Source organism: Calonectris borealis, chromosome 14 (genome assembly GCF_964195595.1).
Source record: "Calonectris borealis chromosome 14, bCalBor7.hap1.2, whole genome shotgun sequence".
NCBI classification, from domain to species: domain Eukaryota; kingdom Metazoa; phylum Chordata; class Aves; order Procellariiformes; family Procellariidae; genus Calonectris; species Calonectris borealis.
The window spans coordinates 4,616,944-4,636,658 of NC_134325.1; the positions used below are offsets into that span (position 1 = coordinate 4,616,944).

The window sequence follows — 19,715 nt, forward strand, 5'->3', positions numbered from 1 at the left end:
TAGAAGTGACTCCAAATTTATTCTTTTCCTTGGAATGGGCAGAAATCGGAGCAAGGAGTGTCCTGAAAGCTATCTTCCCCTTGTCTCTCTTTGCAGATCTTTAAGCGGCGGAGCTAAAATTTCCTTGGACTAACATGTTGTCCTGGGGTTTGTAACAAAACTTACATTGAAGCTAAAGTGCCCTGACCAAGGTTTTCACTGGTGCAGGTTACCTGATTTACATTTACTTAGTAGCACCCTGTAAATTTATGTAAGTAGACGGTCTTACTGGCGTTTTCACAGATGCCTTCAGTGTCGAGGAAGGGCTCGTTTCTGCCGGGTGGAAACAAGTACAGCAAGCTTGTAATTTAAAAAAAAAAAAAAAAAATTAAAGATGGCCAGTGGTACATGATTAGGAGGCTTGCAAAATGGGTAAAAGGGAAAAGTCAGCTGAATTAGGCAGTAGCAGGGCCAAAAAAATAAGATGCTGTATTATAGCAGAATTTTCCTTTTGGAGGAAGAGGAAGAGGCTAACAATTTTGCAGAAAGAGCAATAGATGGTTATAAGCAAGCCTCAAGGTAGGAATGCAAGTTAAGCAATATCCTGAAGGAGGGTGGTCTTGTTATTAAATCCGCCTTCATTTCCTGGGCATTGCCGCAGAGTTCCTGTGGGTTCTGGAGGAACTTCTCATCTGGGAAATCCTTCCCTTGTGATTTGGATTTGGCATAGTGTTACCATAGTGTTACCAGTTGCCTGGGCTCTGCCCTGGTCTCACCAAATCTGGGCACCTTGGACACCAAGCTGACGAGCATGGCCGTACATCAGCAAGTGGAGTCTGCAGAGTAAACGGGCTGGAGCTGAGGAGCTGGTGCCTCTGCCATGTCCGTTCTGGGAGGGTGGCTTTGGAATAGCTGTTGCTTTACATCTTCTACCAGCTGGATGCACCCTCCCATCCAGTCTCGTCGGAAAGAAAACCAGTTTGCTGCTCGCATGGAAACAGTGACGAGTGGGGTGATCAGCAGCTGCTTTCCAAAGCGTGCTTCGGATCCGAACCCCACTGCTAGCAGAGGCTTTCCCTGTGTCAGTCTGTGTGTGCCCCCCCCCCGACCAGGGTCTGCAGGAACCACTTAGGTTTTAGAGCGGCCGAGTCGCCCTCTGCTATCTTCTTCCCTCTTTGAACGTAGGGAGACTTCCCAACAGCTATGCTCTTAACTTAGACCTCGCAGTTAAATCCCTGGTATGTACGTCTACACTGAAACCAAATTTGGGGTTGCAGCATGGATGTGGTGTGCTTGTTTCGAGCCGGCTAACGTGGGCAGCAATAGCACAGAAGGTAAAAACAGCACTTGTAGAGCCGGGGCAGGAGCGGCTTCGTGTTGCTAGATGGAGCTTGGATGCTGCTGTTAGGTCCAGGATAAATCTCTTCAGGACACTGCTGTTAAGTCTGGGATACCTGTCTGTCTTCACTGCTATTGTTTCCCAGGTTAGTTTGGTTGAAACTACCGTAGATAAGGTTACCTGTGCTGCTGTGCCGGTGCACCCTATGTATAGATGCAGCCCTGGAAGATATGGGAATTATAGCGTTCACTCTGCTTCCTGACGAATAATCAGATGTCAGTGCTAACCAGGGACCTGTCCCTTCCCATAGTCCCAGGGTTCCAGTCGTACCCGTGACCACGCTCTAATCCAGCAGTGGCCTACAGGCTCAGGTGCAGCATCTGCTTTGCTGGGGAGTCTTTGCCTCGGGACATTTGGCACAGAAACCAGCTTTTGTCAGCCAGGCAGTTTTCTTTCATCTATCCGTGCAGTTTCTGTCCATGTTGCTACACATATTCTACAGCACATGACTCTGGACATCAGAAATATAAGAGGAGTGAAGCGGTCATAGGGTACAAACTTCTCTTCTTCATGGTGTCGCATTGGGGTTTGCTGTCAGAACACCAAAGGGGAAAAAAATGCTTTATTTTGTTTTTAAAAGCTCAGGACAACTGATTCCTGGTGGCAGCAAAGCCATCTTACCGGGAGCTTGCAAAGCACTGCTTGCTGCTTTGTTGCTTGTTCTTTCCACTTTATCACGGGCAGTTCCAAACTCTGCTCTGGTTTATGCAGGACCAGATCCTCAGCTGGCCCAAACGATACTCTCACCACCTGGTTTTTAAATTATTGTAAAACATTAGAATTTGTGCCTTTACTTTCAAATGAAGTCTCTGGCTGGAACCGCCCAAAGGTGTCTCTTGCAGATAGTGACTGGATTCATGTTTTACGGCTGCTTGCTGGTGGGGTTCCTCCAGTGGGAAGATGTATGCAGGGAATGCAACGTGTGCCGGCTCTGTCCTGCCGAGCCCCAGAGCTGCTTGTGTGCCTTCGTCTTGCCTCAGCTGGCATTTCAGATGCATTTGTTTCTATTGTACGGTGAATTGATACTGCTGGAGATATAAATGCAGATTAAGGTGCAAGCAAATTCCACCAGTCTGGATGGGTGAATGGTGATTAATATCTGCTGACTGGCTTCCCCACTTCACTGAGTAAATTATAGCTTTATTCATAAGGAATATAATGTCCTTTTCAGTGAATTTCATCAACCAGATCCTCAGCTTTGATTTCTCGTTCCTTAGTTTGCCTTTTCATAAAATATTGTGGCGGTTTTCCCATTCTCCTGGGCTTGCTCTGAGCCCTCCTGTTAGAGGAAATGTTCCTCTCCTGTTTGCATCCCTCCCTGGTCCTGAAAATGGGTCACGTTTAACGACTTTTATAGATGGGAGCAAATGTCACAGAAATCAAGGGGAAAATAAAAACCAAGCCATGTCCTGTTTACTCCAAACCTCCCTGTAGACATTGAACACAGTGCCTGGGCGGCTGCACAGCACAGCCGGCTGACATGCCCAGCGCCGTGTCCCGGGGTCTCGCCTGCTCCCAGCACGCACTAAGCAGCTTCAGAGGTGCACCGGGAACGGCACAGCAAGCGAGGCTTAGCTGAGCCCTTCACTCAGCTCTTCCCCAATAGTCATGCGCCAAAAAAAGCATTGCCCGGTCTGCCAATTCCTGCCAACTTTTAGTAGTATTATTGCTTTGTGTTATTGTAGTTCCTTTTTTTTTTTATGAGATCTTCTAAAAACGAACATCTTCCTCTAGCACAGGTGATGTTGCAGCCTCCTTTCCCAGCCCGATCAGTAATCCCAGGATGACTCGAATAGCGATGGTCTCTTCCCACTTTCCTTTCCCACCCCAAGGATATTATGCTCCAATTGCTTAACCTAATTTTTCAGCTTCTCAGCCTCATTTAACCTCCTGTGGTAAGAAGCGGCCAATGCACTGTAAACATCTCTGTTTCCCACTGTTCCTCCCATTCAAGCCAGCTGCAGAGCTCCTACAGAGGAGATTTTGAATGGCTTTGGGTCAGTCCACCTAATTGTCAGTAGGCAACTCAAGTACTTTGTCGTCGGTACCTCAAACACCTCTTTGCATGGGGAGATCAGCGTAGAAACACTGACCCCACAGGAGGTGAGGCGTTTGCCACCTTTGCAGATGGAGGATGTTAGTGAGCAGCCCAGCTAATCAGGCAGCCCTCCTGAATCCCATCAGCCTAGCCTCGTCATGCTTGGTCCCGTCTTGTCACTTTATGACCCCGCAGGACCCCAACATATGGGGGGTTGCCCTGTGCCCAGCCTAAGAGGATCCCTGCGGGTTTGGAAGGCAGGTTCGGGGCTGGTTTTTGGAGCCCGGGAGCCTCATGGGCTTTGGCTGGCCACCCCCCAGAGCACCTCTCTTGGTTGCTCCCTTGCTGAGCATCAGCTCTGTCCGCATGGGAATGGTTCATGGCACTTGCCAGTGGCTCAGCTGGTGCTGGTGGTGGATTTTGTTCTCACAACGCCATGCACGTAGCACCAATGACCACCGCTCATGGCACGGGGCATCCTTGGCACCCTCTTCCCTTCACCAAGTTGGCTGCCCACAGCACGGTCACCCTTCACCCCAGCACTGGTGGCACATCTCCTTGCTGCCACTTGTACCTCTGCATGGAGGGACGTAGGTTGCCTTGCTGCTGCTCCCAGCCTGTCTCATGGAGACCTGGGTGGCCCACAGTAATACGTTTACTGATGTGTTGTTGTAAAAGTTCCTGTGGGAATACCTGTCCGCGGGGAGCGGGGGCTTCCTGGCCCTCCGGATGAAGCACCGGCCTGGAGCTGGTGCCAGTTTACAGTTTGTGGTTAGGCAAAGAGCATCATCTAAGAGCAGAGGATATTGGAAAGTGTGGGGCAGGCTTCAGCGGAGTGAGGGTGAGAAGGTGGGAAGTGGGCTCACTTCTGGGTCAGGACAAAGCCAACCGAGGTCGGGGAAGGTGGTGTCATAGCATCGGGACAAAGAGCTCCTGATGAGGAAACGAAGCCATTGCTTAGAAAATGGAATATGACCGAGGCTGGAGCGGGCTGATGGGGAAGTGAAAATAGCAAGTGGGGGGTACTTTGAGCAATCCAGGGCTCTGCAGAGATACTTGAAGCACCCTGATAGCGTCTGATGAGCTGGGACTGTGCCAGCATAAGCTGAGGAGGAGGAGTCGGGTGGGAGATAAGGAAATGAGGAGGGGAAAGCAGACAGCGGGAGGGGTACCTCTGCACCGGGCATCTTGCGTTGCAGAGATTCCCTTGCTCATGATATGTTTGAAGCATCTTTATCTGATCACCGGTGGGTCTCCAGGCGAGAGGTGTGGGAGCCTGTCAGGGACGCAATCCCTCTCTCCTCCGGGGCTGGGCTTCCAGAGTCCTCTCATCTCAGAAGCCATGTGCACGAAATTTCCCTCGGAGTGAATGCCTGGGAGTACGAAATGCCATTCCATCTCCCTCCAGAGAATAATTAATTCCATAAAAATTTAAAATCATTTAACTTTGCATAATGGGCAGAAGCAGGCCTAGACTCTGGCTTTTTTTTGGACTTGCAAGCACAATAGCATGGAGAACTTCCAGGCATAGTATCTGGCTTGGAAAATGCTGCCGGAGGATTAGGCAAGTGAAATACCTGGAGTCCCTGGCTGGTATCTAAAGTCACATCTGATGCTTAGATTTCAAACCGTGGGAGGGGGTGGGAGAAGCTTTCCTTTAAGAACTTTTTCTCCAAAAAACCAAAGCAAAACGCACCAAACAAAAACTCTGGGTGGGACAAAGAGGTAGATATTTATTACCCTGAGGATCAAGAAATCATAAGACATCTGTTCTATTTACTGCGTTTAAATTCGTATTGTTATACAAACTCCACCTCTAGCTGTGCAGCTTCTGGAGGGACAAGTTGGTACGGAGTGATCCTGAAAAGATGAGAGAGATTCCTGGAGGAGAGATTTACATTGCGTATCATCTTATCACCAGTCTGTCCCTCTTGCTTTTTTTTTTTTCCCCTGCACAGCAAAAGAGATGATTAAAGAGCCGGGGATTTAATTACAGCCAGGTATGCCTAGGGGGAAAACCCACTCGGTGAAAGGACCTTGCAACAACAAACAGAAAGTTCTCCAGTTTCCTGGCTTTGAAGAATTTAAATCTGTGGAGGGGGGCAGGTTGGAGGGGGAAAGAAAGCGATTAGGCTGGAGTTTGCAAAACACACGGTCCTCTTCCCCCCTGTTCGGCAAAGTGCTGCCTTCAGCAGTTTGGTCCTCACCGTCAGCTCTCCTTCCAGTCCCACCGCCCTCCTGCTTCTCTGCAAGACCTGAACTACTTATCGAGCGCTTTCTGGCATCGCCGTGTCAGTAAGACAACTCCCTTTTCCCCCACCCAAGGTTTTGCACCCGTGCAGAAAAGCCTCCTGATTTTTGTTGCCCCCTGTGGTCTGCCCCAGCCGGTGCCCACCCGCGCGTCCCACCCCAGCCGGCACGGCGCTCGCCCTGGGAACTGCCAGCCGGGCACCATTTCAAAGGCGGGAGATACGGGTCCAGCGTGTGGGAGGCTGCCTCTGATGTGAATCACGCTATCTGCGCTAGGGATGGGGCCCTGCATCTTCTCTGCTAGGCTGTACCAGCTTATCTGGCCTGCTGCGCCTGCCTCTCCGACTGTCTCGTGTCTTTTCATTTCCAGGCTGTTGGGTAAAAGGGAATTTATTTTGTTGCTGGGCTCTGTCAAGCTTTCGATCGGTGCTGATGGAAGAATCTCTAGCAACAGCCCTGCATCCGCCGAGCATCTGCGTAACTCCTCCAGCCTCCGCCGATGAGGTTGGCTACTTGCAGGTGCCAGTCCTGCTCAGCAGCGGCTCCATGCAGCAAGGCTTGTGCTTCGCCGTTCAAAAGTCTTCCAAAAACTAGCACCTTAAACCTTCAAACAGCAACAATCTCTTCCATCCTGCAAGGGGTTTCTAAATTTTGTTAATGAGGTTAACGATAAAATGGGCAGTTGGCTCTTCTGAGCAAAAGGGAGCTGCTGTCTTCCCAGAAATCAAACACAGTGATAGAGGTAAAGAGTATTTTTCTGCGTGATCAGCTGAACTAGTGTAACGAATCCCCAGTTTGGCAAATCCAGCCTAACGACAAGGAGAGATCTGGCTGTTCTTAGGCGTTTATTGGGAGACTTATTTGCCTTTAAAGACGGCGGGGGGGGGGGGGGGGGGAAGGAAAAAAAAAAAAAGGGTTGGTTTATCCTGTGACATGTGTACACAGCCACGGGCAGTGCCTGTTATTTCACTTGCAAACAATTTCCTCTCTCTTTTGTTTATTGATGACAGAAGGCATTCCAGCCAGGTACAGCTGGCTCTTCCCCGACTTCAAAGGAGGTCAGGTTACAAAGGCAGGTACCATCCAGGCAAAATGAAAGGCAGGAGGGGAAGGCCCATCGCAGTCGATCTCAATGGGAGGTTGCGTGCAAGGGAAAAGCCCGGAATGCGCCAACGGGAATAAAAATAAGGCTAAATCCCATTGCTGCCTCTTCGGTGCCACCAGGGTTATCCATGGGAGGGATGACGGCCGAATCATCCGGGATGCCCCTGCTACCCCCTGGCAGCAGACGTCCAAAACCTTACACGGGAGAGTAAGGCACATCAACCGCCTTTGGCTTCCTCCTTCCCAAATGTGCCTGCGCAGGCGGCTGCCGCTCATGCAAACCAGGGGCCCGTGCGCCCGGGGAAGAGTCCAGGCTGGAAGTAATGGGTTTCCAGGTCTCAATTCCGACTGGAAGTGAGGCCGGAGCTCCCAGTGACTGGAACATTATCCAGCGCCTAAATCAAGGCACTGGTGCTTGATAGTGTCCAAAATTAAGATGATGGGCCTTGCCTGCCTGGGGCTTATGGCTGGATCTGCAGTCTGTGCGACCCAGGGATGGCTGCTCAGCCCCAAAAGGACTTGGGCTGACGCTTGCCCCTGGAAAAAGTCCCAGCGCTGAGTTGGTTGGCTCCGCAGCGGTGTTTTACCTCGTGCACGTATTGCCCCAGTCCGAGTGATGGGGAAGCCCATGCTGAAGGACCTTGGCACAGGACCATCCCCCTGCCCAGCTCTCTCTGGGGACAGCCCTGGTGGCCTCCGGTTTGCCTTTCTGCAGGTCCTTTGCTGCAGCAGCGCTTGCTCCTTATGCTTAGGTGCTCACGTGTAGTGATGGAGGTGTTTTTTTGGGTCCGCCACCCATGGCCATCAGATCGGGCTGCTCTGCAACATTGCTGATGATCTACCCCAATGACTCAAGGAAGTGCAGGGACCGGGCTGCACCTGCACGGTGTATCCCGATTAAATATGCCGTTCAAGTCTGGGCAAATTGAGAAATGTTTCCTTTCCTCCGGTGGCTCAGCAGAGCTGAGCTGGGGTTCGGGTGATGCCACCGCTGAGTCAAGCCATGCCCTGCGACAGGGCTCAGCCCCCATCCCGCGTGACTCAGCACAGCGAGCTGGTGGGAGGGACTGGGAAGTTGCAAAAAGTTAATGACGATTCTTCATTTTAGGAGCACTCAGCTTAATGAAGCGTTACTCAGCGGCTCCTCCACCCACCCCCCTGAGTAGGAGCCGCCGGGACTGGTATCAGCCTCCGCCCATGTCCACAGCAGGGCTTTCAGCTGGGATGACTCAGGTCACCCCATGCATCGTCCGAGCATTGCACCGCAGCAGGTCCGCCGGTGTCACCGAGGCCACTCGGCGGGTGACACGATCTGGGAGAGACACGTGGGGCCCATGCCACCGTCATGCGGTGGCCGGGCACACGTGAGCTGAGCTCTCAAGCCCTGCCTGAGGGTGGGGATGGGAACAAAAAGGAGGCAGGAAAAGCGTTTACTGGGAATCAGAATGTCTGCTGGGCACGACGTGCCCTCGTGTCAAAAATGGCTTGTGCTCTGAAGCAATGTGTGAAGAGTCGGATTTTGATGCTTTCCATTAAGTTGTAGCTTGTTGGAAATATGTTAAATTTGTAGCTATTGTTCTTTATGTCATCTTTATTTTATTTTCATTCTATTACTATTTACTTTTTGCTTTCTTATTTTATTTTAATAATTAAATTGCTTTTTCTGGACTGCTTGTCATAGATTAGCGTTTCCTTTCTTTTTAATAACTTTCTTATTTGTTGTGCACTCATTTCCTTTCAGTTGAGTTTGGGTTCCACCCTTAGGACTAACACAGCAAGGTTAAGCATGGCGTAGCGTCATTCCAGGTCCAAGCAGAGCACCCAGGTTTTTTGCAGGCTGGACTGCCATTGCAACGAAGCCATCACACCAAACAAAGCATTTTGAACTAGAGCTCTTCTTTCAAGTCGGAGGGGTTTTCGCTTGGATCAAACAAACCCTTTCAAGGCAGGGAGAACTCGATAGATTCCTATCTGTCCCTCCCCTGAAACGCAGTCGGTCGGGGTTCGTTTTCAAAGTGATGTCTTCCAGCCTCTCTCCTCTCGTGTCCATTTGGGCCAGCGTCACTTGAAGTATGGGAGATGCCGAACAGAGAAATAAAAGAAGGAATCTTTGCTCTGCAAAGTACTGGAAAAGCCAAATACTTCCAGGGATTTAAATTTTTTTGCTCCTCCTTCCCTCCCCCTCTCCCCCAGTTTTTATTTAAAATCTGTAAAACCAGTTCCCCATCCCTCACATCTGCGCATACTGCTGGGGCTGGGTATTAGCATCTCCGTCGTACTTGTTTCCTGTCTAAAAACGATGAACCACCCAATTTGTATATTTATAGTTTAAAATAATGGCAAGAGAAGGTACAGGAAAGGAGGCATTTTCCTCCTCTGCATACAAATGTACGGTTTTTCTTTGGAAGGACTTGCCAAGAATGAAGACCTTAGTATTAATTGTATTTCACAAAAACATCACAAGTTAGTTGTTAGAAAAATTCATTTGTATCTGCAAGCGTCTTTAGAAAGTCTCAATCACCGCTGGTGAGTAGGCAGTGATGGTAAACTCAGGCGTGCACCCTGAGTAAAGACCTATCCCTCGGATACAAAATGCTTGAAATAATGGATCATGTCTTCCAGCCATTTACCGTGACAGTGAGGTCCCTTTTTCTCCAAAAAAAAGCAAGGGAATAACCCATTTGCTGCCTTTTATTTGCTTGAAGCACTGTAGCAGTTCTCTTTTGACCTTGTTTAAATTGTTATGCATCGGGCTTAATGGTGGCTGTGTGCTTCTTTCCCAGGTTGTCCAGGGCCTGGTTGTTGGAAAACTCACTAACCGCTGCTTGGAGAGGACCCTGCTCAGGCTCAGCGTCTTCGTCTTCGCCGGCGTGGGCCTAGGCATGGTAAGGCTCGGCGTGAAATGGTGCCTTTTAATAACGCAGCGGCACGAGGGCCGTGAGACCTGGCTGCAAGCTCTGCCCCGTGGAATGCCACCACCGGCTTTGCTGGGTGGTCCTCGGGGGGGGAAACCAGCTCTCCTGGGCCTCTGTGCAAACAGAGCCGCGCTCAGCGTAAGCACCGCGCCAAATAACGATAAAGAGCCGTGTGAGTAATAGTTACGGGGATTAAAAAAAAATTTAATCTCGCACAGAAACTCGTTAAGTCCCTCCTGAGTCACTGGATTGACTTAGAAATCCTGCCCTCGGTCTTGTCAACGACTGCATTTCCTGAACTACCCAGAAAGTAAATGAAGATTGTGGGGGGGAAATCATTGCGGTTGTACGCTGCTGCGGAGGTCGTGCGCTCTTCTTCTGGGGCTTTATTTTTGCCCAATTTCCCCAAACCGAGAGTATTTGGGGAAGGAGGTAGCAAGGCAATAATTTTGTTCCTCTGTTTTTGGATGAGCAATGTTGCCAGTTGTGTCTGCATGGGCGACAGTCGATGCCAATCTCAAACGGTAACTGGAAAACTGAGTTGATGTAGGCAGCTCTGCCGGTAATCGTGTTTGCTCAGATAAGCCACGCTCGGGGAACCGATAGCTCTGCCCAGGCGATGGGGCTGGAGGAAGGTTGCGCACCAACGCGCCCGAAGGACGGTCGAGCTGCGTCAGCCTTTCGACGTTCCCCGCAGGATTTGGCCTCGAGCCTTGCTGCCAGGGTGCTGGTCTCCCGCTGGCGCGGGTAGGGTGGTTGCCGTTCCCACAACCGCGCCGCAGCCACGGGGAGGTCAGGGCCAAAGCCTGGAGGGTATTGAGGCTCGTGGTTCCCAGCTGCATGGGTGAGATGAGGCACCTACGCACCTTTGCCAGTCTGAGGCTAAATCGCGTGTCCGAGATCAGGCTGGGAAGGGAGGATGGGTGCAGACGAAGAGTTGGCTCTGCAGGTGGAGTGCGGTCCCCCTCTCTGGGATTTCGGGACTTGCGGAGATGCTGCCGGGTGGTGGGATGCTTGGGAAGGGTCCCTCCCGGCTGGTGTGCGTGTTTTTGGCTGGCATCGATCTACCACCTTAGCACGGGACATCTGCCCAGGGCTTGGTCCTCCTCAGCATGGCCCGGGAAGGGCTTTGAAGGTCTTGCCTTTGTTTTTTGGTCGTGGGTGGGCGCAATTAAGTGGGACCAAGGTGGACGTGACCTGAGCACCCCTAACCGGGCACAGGGCAGAGTGCTGCTGGGACTGGCTCCCCGTGCCAAAGCCCAGTCCCACAGCAATCAGGCAGAGGGGCAACTATGGAGTAAATGGCTTTTGTGCACCAAGGTCTCACTGAGAGGGAAGGCTGGAGGTGGGAGAGAAAGCCTCGATGGCAGTGGGGGGGCACATGGGGCGGCACAGCTCGCAGCGGCTCGTGCCCCAGCGCGGGGAGGCTCACGGCGGCTGTGCGGGGAGGGGAAGTCGCTGCTGGAAATTCATTTTAGACTTGGCAATTACACCAAGCCTGGAGGGCTGCGGACATCCTGACACGGGCCTGGGGACAAGGGTCAGCAAAGACTTCCCACGAGAACTATTCATAGGCAAACGCAGCTGCGATCCTCTGCACCAGGGATGCCTTATTAAAAAGCGCTCTGTTCGAGCAGCTGCCGAGAAAACATCCGTTTCTGGGGTGGCTTTCCGTCTTGGCGGGGATGAGTGCCGTCACAGCGGCCGGCCCCAAATGCAGAGATTAATGCGTGAAGCTTTTAATCCTGCACAGCCGCCGGTGGAGGAGCATCCCGCCTGCTGTGCCCTTGCTGCATCTGGCCTCCAAACGAAGCAGATCCCCTCCCCAAAGGGTGGAAGCGAGGAGAAAAGCTAGCTGTTAATAAAAGACACTCTGAAACCCATCTTCATATCATCGGGAGGTGGGCTGAAGTGTTTTTGGAAGGCGGGCACCAGCAGCAGCAGACAGACAGACGACGGTGCAGCTGGGAAGAGGCTGCAGGATGTTCCCAACAAGGAGAAGGGAAGGGGTGGGCAGCGAGCTCCGCAATAACACCTGGAAAAGGGGAGGAGGGGGAAGCCGGTGTCTGATCTGCAGATGCAAGCCGGGAGCACGTGGGCAGGGGTGTAGGAGGGCTTGGCGGTTGCGACGGGGAAGTTTTTCTCTTTGTCTGAAGGCACGGCTGTGCCTCGTCCTGCCTTGCTGCCTGCATTTCCCAGGCGTTTGCTTTTTGAGCCTGTCTGCTGAAACTCCTGGTTCTGCCTCTTTCACCTGAAAAATGCCTTCAGATCTGCTCAGGTCAAAGAGACTGCTACCTACCCCGCTGAGGAGTAGCAGAGACGGGGCTCTGCCTGGCTCCATCCTTCCCAGGGGAGCGAGGAGCCATTTCCCCTGGATTTACAGGAGGCACAGGCATGGCTCAGCTCTTTTCTGCCCACTTGCTTCAGCCCATGAGGGAATTCACACAAGGCAGGGGAGGGTTAAAGCTGTTTTTTTCCTATGAGCTCTGCAATGTTGTCCTGCAATGACATTTGCCCTAGCAAGGAATTATTCTCCCTCCGTCTGAATGTTTATGTACCAAATACCTGTTCTTCTGTCTTTGTTCTCCAGTTCCTTAATCAGAAGTGCCTAGATCTTAACCAAAACGTAGGCAAAGAGCCCCTCCGAGGAGAGAAACCCGGCTGTGTGTGAGTCTAGAGGGGAACTAGGAGTAAACCTCAATATTTCCAAGTCATTAGTGAGCAATGTCTCTGGGCTTCTCCATCTTCTGTAGCCGAGAGGCAGGGACCAGGTCTTAGAAGAAAGAACGCCAGAGAATGAAACTTCTGGCTAAACCAGCGACAGAAATGTTTTCCAGCCGCAATAACACACCTTGAGACATGGGTGAGGGCAGGAGACTTGCAAGAAAGGGGGAATTTCCTTTCCATGCCCCAGAGAAATCCATTCGTTTGACCAGCAGGGCTTGTGAATGAGCCGAGAGCCGCTCTAGCCCCACGGCCTAGGAGCTTCACCGCTTTTGTTTCAGTATTAAACAGCTGGAGGGATGTCTCCACTAAGAATATGTGCAATAACAAAATCATTACTCTCCCTAATTATGCTCGCTAATGTGCACTTATGGCCAGAAGACCTATTCCAGATTACTGAATTCGGTGAATTTATTAGCAAGGAAGCAGCAGAACAGGATTAGAAATCCCAAAGGTACAGCGTTACATAATGCACCGCGCTCATTTATTTTGACAAGCTCAGTTTAGTTTTAATTATTTATGATAATGAACTGAAATGCCTTCTCTAGGCTGTTTTGTATAAGTAATGGAGGCTTCCTGAAGTACACCACATGCATCTGCTGTTCAACGTTTCCTCAGGAGTTGGACAAGAGACAGAAGACGGGGGGAAGGGTGCGAGGACGTCACTAATTCCCAGACACTAAAAATACCCACAGCAGTGCCGGAGAAACGTGCTGCCAGATTGTAGGGTATCATTTGCTGCTTGCGGTGCGTGCTTGGAATAATTTGCTGCAGACAAATGGTGGGCTGTGAAAGACCCTGCGATGGCCAAAGCCGCAGCGTCATATATCAGTTGTGGCTCCCACAACTTACCTAAGTCATGGGTTTGGCTCGTGATGTTTTTCTAGGTTGTTTCTTGCCACAAAGTCACCACCTGTGCTCTCTAATGATCCGTGGTCCGTTTTGTCCTGTCCTTTAGGCCCTGATGAGGACCGTGTGGCACTACTGCATCATTGCGGTGCCGCTGGTGTTCGCCTTCAGCATGCTGGGCACCATCACCGACAGCATCCTCACCAAGGCCGTCCCCTCCTCCAACACCGGTAAGGCTCATCAGAAAAAGATCAGACTGGTCTTTTCTCGGTTTTGAGTCCCTCAGGTGCTTTCCAGCTCTGCTCCCGAGCGCCGGGGCACGCTCGTGGCGAATGCCCGATTCCCCAGCAAATCTGACTTGGCAGTTGCGTGCAGTGGGTGTCAGCAGAGCGGATGAACGGGGACCGGTGGGGCTAACACAGGGTGAGCTTGAACAACACTGAGCAAGCATCCTGCGACCCAGTGCTCCCGGTCCTCTGCTGCCTGCTGATATCCGTAGTGCTGGACGCAGTAAGGGAAGCCTTTCCCAAATTCTCCTTTCCATGTGAACCCAAGATACGTTCCAGAAAGAAAAAAAAAGCTGCTTTTCCACCGCGAGGGTGACTGAGGGGGCTGTTCGTTCACGCCTTTTAACTTAGGGCATCTCAGGAGGGTATTCTGGATCGCTCTTTGGAAACATGTTCTACCTGATGCAGTAATTGCCCCCCCCTCTACATTTTGGCCGTGTTTCAGTCAAAGAGTTTCTATATTTCTCTGTACAAGGGGACTGAAATGCCGCGGTAGACACACAAATCTTTATACCTGGGTTTTTTTACTTCTGTCGACAAAGGAAATATGCCTACGTTATTGTCATGGGAGCCTTGCTGAGTTTGTCCCAGGATGGAGCTGGGTTAACCCAGTTTGGTGTCTTTTGCTCAAGCTCGAGGGTAGGAAGGCTCTGCAGAGGGACCTGGACAGGCTGGATCGATGGGCCGAGGCCAACTGTATGAGGTTCAACAAGGCCAAGTGCCGGGTCCTGCACTTCGGCCACAACAACCCCAGGCAACGCTACAGGCTTGGGGAAGAGTGGCTGGGAAGCTGCCCGGAGGAAAAGGACCTGGGGGTGCTGGTTGACAGCCGGCTGAACATGAGCCGGCAGTGTGCCCAGGTGGCCAAGAAGGCCAATGGCATCCTGGCCTGTATCAGAAATAGTGTGGCCAGCAGGAGCAGGGAGGTGATCGTGCCCCTGTACTGGGCACTGGTGAGGCCGCACCTCGAATCCTGTGTTCAGTTTTGGACCCCTCACTACAAGAAGGACATGGAGGTGCTGGAGCGTGTCCAGAGGAGGGCAACGAAGCTGGTGAAGGGTCTGGAGCACAAGTCTGATGGGGAGCAGCTGAGGGAACTGGGGGTGTTTAGCCTGGAGAAGAGGGGGCTGAGGGGAGACCTCATCGCGCTCTACAACTACCTGAAAGGAGGTTGTAGCGAGGTGGGGGTCGGTCTCTTCTCCCAAGTAACAGCGATAGGACGAGAGGAAATGGCCTCAAGTTGCGCCAAGGGAGGTTTAGATTGGACATGAGGAGAAATTTCTTTACTGAAAGAGTGGTCAGGCCTTGGAACAGGCTGCCCAGGGAAGGGTTTGAGTCACCATCCCTGGAAGTATTTAAAAGACGTGTAGATGAGGCGCTTAGGGACATGGTTTAGTGGGCATGGGGGGTTGGGTTGACAGTTGGAGTCGATGATCTTAGAGGTCTTTTCCAACCTTAATGATTCTACGATTCTATGATTCTTTCAGGGTTTGCTTCCCAAGCCACGTTCACCAGGTACCCGAGAGTTTCTCTGCTCTAGCTGAGCCTTTCTGGGATGCCAGCCTGCACCCTTCATCTTCCCTAGCAGCCGTCTGAGCAGATACCTCTGCACAGACCCTACCGAGAAGGGGAGTTACAGTTTGCACAGCCCATTAGTGAAGTGTATAAAGCACTTTTGAGATGCCTTTGGATGAAGAGCTGAATGTCACTTCAGTAGTTTATTTGTAGAGCTGACCACCACATCTCCTACAAATGCTGGGAGCCCGCTATTCCCAAGTGCGATACTTCTACCTGGAATGACCACTTAGTTCCCGGAGAGGTGAGGACTGGGGATGTCCCAGCCCCTGCGCTCGGATGGGAAGAAAATCTGCTGTTTCATGAGTTGGAGCGATGTTCATGTAGGGAGGGAGAGCTGGGGGGGGAAGGGCACCAAACGGCTTTGGGATGTAGAGCCAAGCTGGAATTCATCCAGGCTTTTCTCAAAGGGGCTTTGTGAAGAAAACCGGAGCGTTGCTTGGCTTTTAAAGCCCGGAGGCAAACTTCGGTCAGAGAGGAAAATGGGTTTAGTTGCCTCACCCCGCTTGCGTATGTTGTTAGGTCAGCTTGCGCCTCGGCGGGATGGATGGTCTCCGCGTGGCAGGGCAGGACGGCAGGGCAGGACGGAGGCAGCCCATGGGGCGGCGTGGACAGTCAGGAGGGGGTCGTGGGACATCAGGAGAGCCATGGGCTATCTGGGGCTTTCTTCTGCCCATCCATCCTGGGCTGATGCCATGCCAAGTGCTACTACGAATTGCAGAGTTACGGCTGGCTCGAAACTGGGCATGCCGAGGAGGGATGCTGCTGGCACGGAAGATCGCAGCGCTGGGGGAAAACCTTGTCTCCACCGCTCCTCCCTGGCCCTCGCCTTTCAAACCCTGCTTCCTCCTTGCAATGTTTCCGAGGGAAGAGGCATCTGATGGTTTTGTGCTTGTTTTGGGGCAGGGGCCGGGGCGAAGGCAGGAATGCCTGACACAGCAGAGCCGCGTCCCGGCGAGCTGCCTCTCCGCAGCAGCTGCGGCAGTGACGGCGTGGGTGTCTCACAGAGAAATGCGGCTATTAAAATGCCTGCCATCCATCTCTGGCCGTGGGTGGCACCCCGCAACGGCTGCTCCACCCGTGCAGCAGCTAAAAGGCCGCTCCTTCCTATGCGAGCCCAAGACCGGCTCTGCAAAGCGAGCATTTTGGTGGTGCGTTAGAAATCCCCACTTTTCTAAGAGCGTGGCAATCTAGCTTTATGAAAAAGCCTCGCTGTCGTCGCATCAAAAAACCTGAGCGCTAGCTTGCAACAGCTTTTAGTTAATGCAAGGAAATCACACGTTGGGAATTTGCCTTTGGGAACATCACTTTTGAGCCTTGCTGCTGTTTTTTTCCTGATGTTTTTGCCAGCCTGGGACCGGCAGAGCCCATGGAGGTTTTTCTTTGGGCCAGGGAGAGGCTTTCCGAGGAGCTGGAGGTTGGGCTGAGCTCAGGTGTCCATCTCATTGCAGGGCTGGAACGGATGGGGCGTTGCAGGAGGATAACCTGTCCGCCCTTGCTAGACACTGAGTCACTCATCCTTGCCTTTTAAATAGGTGTCTCGGAAAGGGAACAGTGGGACGTAGGGTGGCACCATCCCTTGCACCCATCACCCTGCTTGCAGGACCGATCCAAGGTCACTTCCTACCGAGGCTGATGAGTTTGCCACTTGCTCTTTGCTTATGGCTGGGGCTTTGCACTGAAGGGGAGAGAGCGGAAATTATTTCATTCATTTCCCTTTGATATTTTTTTTTTTTCCCTCTCCTCATCTTCAAAGGCAGGAAGGGAAAATTCTGCCCCACGTGCACGTGCTGTTCAGCCGGGCGCGCGAGCTGGTGGGAGGGCAGCCCGAGCCCAGGGGGACTTTCATCCGCACAAGCACTCCTTGTCGACCCCGAGAACGGAGGTCTTGTTTCTGCACAGAGCCCCCCGCCCTCGGGGGAGGGAGGAAGCCCAGCAGAGCCTCCCTGCATAACGGGCCCACGTTTCGTGATTTTATTTGCACGTCAGACACGAAACCTTAGGAGGAGAGCTTGCAGCCGGGCAGGGCTCGGCGCATTGAACCCCTCAGCTTTGCTTGGGCTTTGCTGGTTTGAAGGCGGCTGCTGGTGGCCATGACCTAATCTTTAAATTAGGCCCTGCGATTGCCCCACGGGCGTGTGGCTGATCTGGGCCAGCACCATCATCTGAGCGCGGCAACAGGATGTGAGCTGGAAAGGAGGGCGAGCCGGGGCGCTCCGGCACAGCCGAGGGTGGGAGGAGGGACGGAGCCGCCCGGCTTGGGGAGCCTCCAGCACCCAAACCCGAAACCTGCGGGAGGAGAGGAGGGCTGGGGCAGGAGAGGAGGATGGGCACCCAGCTGGGACGGGTCGTGCCAGGTGTGGGAAAAGGGGGAAAAAAGCTTGGGAGGGAGAAAAAATGGCAAAGAAGGTTCAGAAAGTGGGATAGCCCTGATGAAGGAGGTGAGCGTGTGCGTTGGCAGAGCTGCGCAAAGCGACGCAGGAATTTTTCTGCTGACGTGGTGACTTGTCCCAGTTAAAGGTCTTGCCTTAAATGAGAGCTATCACATGCGCAGCTTTGCAACAGAGCTAGGGCCATGCTGCAGAGCCGAGATTTACAATGTCCCAAAGCTCGAGGGCGTCTGACACGAGGGATCTAATTTAAGCCCATTAAATAGAAATTATCTTTCTCTGCAGCATGTTACAGAAGTGCAGAGGGAGAGCCTGGCCTTTTAAGAGGATGGATTTCTGCTCCAGAAAAAAAAAAAAAAAGGAAAGGAAAAAAAGCGCCTCCTCAATCCTAAGAGCCAGTTTGGCAATTGTATGTAGTAATTAGTTTAATTCAAATACCTAGAGGGGAAAATATAATTGCAAAACCTGCCCAGAAAGTTTGGTGGTTGTGGGATGGTTCCCATTGGCAAAGGGTCAAGGCGAGGTCCCACCCATCGCCTTTGTGTTCCCATGCGCGGGAGGAGCGCTCGGCAGCGCTTCCCGGGAGATTTCCCTCGCCGCACAGCTACGCCCTCGGCTCGGGCTCATTGCACAAGTATTTTAAGCATGCTGATAAAAGCCCAGCAGTCGCTGGCCGGCATTGCGCGAACACCTGGCTGCCTCTTCTCTCCCGGAGCCGGGGATCGTTTCCCTGTGGCTGCCCACGTTAAATATCACAATTGGCTCCACATCTTCTTCCATGCGGGACAGCATCCTCCTCTTCCCAGACGACTGGCCTCGTGCAGCAACAATGCCTCAACGCATGTCTTGGTGGAAGACTGATGCCAACAGCCCAAATAATCATACCGATATAAAAAAAAATAATTGCAAACATCATTTCAGAGCGGGGCATAAGTTTCTTGCGTACGCTGCCAGCTTGCCCTTCCTCCCAGTGTTGGGGGCTAATGATTTTCTGGCCGGCCGGGTATTTTCTGCTCCCCTGAGCGTGATAACTGTCCTGCATGAAGACCACAGGGCAAAGAACGCGCCGGGTGCGTGGGGGGCTGTCTTTGCGTCCCGTGGGATGTCCTGGCCGTCGTCTGCGCATGGAAAAAAAACTGTCTTTGCCAAACTGGAGGTGCTTCCCCGTCCGCCGGGTTCCTGTTAACGATGCAAATAGGCGAGCTGCTGGAGGGGGAAACTGGCCCAGCCGGGTGAAGGGCTCGCATTTCCATCCAAATTGAAATATCCGTTCTTTTTGCAAGGGGGTGGGGGAGTATCTCAAGGGGGTTCAGTCTTTATCTGTGGTTTTATTTATTTATTCTTAAAGACCTAGTTAGACCTAAGCCTCTTGCTCCTGCTAAGCCCTCGAGAGCTGTTCCTCTGTCCCACACTAGAGAATAAATGGCAATAGCAGCTCGGGTGGAACGGGGCCCCCCCCAGGTAATTATGATATTGGAAATTCTGTGATTTGCTTGGAAGTCTCGAGCACGACCCTAGAAATTACCTCTCCATCCCTAACGCCATGCAGTAGTTACCAGCCCTGTTGAGTGCAACGTTCAGAAGCATCTTCTGGGGCCAAAGGCGTCCTTGGACCCCGGTGGAGGCAGCGGTGAGCACCGGCTTGCCTTTCGGGCAGCATTACGATCGTCCGGACCGCTCGGTGAAGAGCTGAGCTGGCTCGTGGTGGAAACTAGTCCCCATGCCTCCAGGAGTCCCTAGCCTTAACGAACCCTAACTGGACCTCTATAAATTAATGCAAGAGATTATTTGAAGTGATTTGCTACTACTGCAGGGCAATGCCATCAGGGACAAAGGGGCTCCCTTTGTCTGCTTTCCCATCCCAAGACTTGCCTTCACCCCAACGTCTGCGTGTCTCTGCCTTCTCTCCTAGGTACCATGCTCGGGATTTGCGCCTCGGTGCAGCCCTTGACCCGGACGGTGGGCCCCACCATCGGCGGAGTTTTATACAAACAATTTGGAGTCTCCTCCTTCGGCTACTTACAGCTAATTGTCAATATAGGTTTGTTTGTTTACCTTTTAAAGAGTAAAATCCCTCTGAGAGAGATGAAAAGCCAATAATTCAGCTGCAAGAAAGTAACCCCCTTACTTTTTCCATAGAAATAAAGATGTTCTTGAGTTTTATTTTTGATTCCATAAACCTGGAATAAAACCATTGGAACAATA

General features: G+C 52.1%; 1 protein-coding gene across 1 annotated transcript in view; it reads left to right on the plus strand.

Annotated features, from left to right (window-relative positions):
• The window catches only part of SLC67A1 (solute carrier family 67 member 1), a 63,128-nt gene extending 43,413 nt beyond the window's left edge, over window positions 1-19,715 (plus strand). The window contains exons 9-11 of the mRNA XM_075163026.1: window positions 9,554-9,655; window positions 13,368-13,488; window positions 19,423-19,715. Coding sequence (XP_075019127.1) covers window positions 9,554-9,655; window positions 13,368-13,488; window positions 19,423-19,610 — 411 coding nt within the window. The 3' untranslated portion in view covers window positions 19,611-19,715. The remainder of the gene's footprint in view (window positions 1-9,553; window positions 9,656-13,367; window positions 13,489-19,422) is intronic.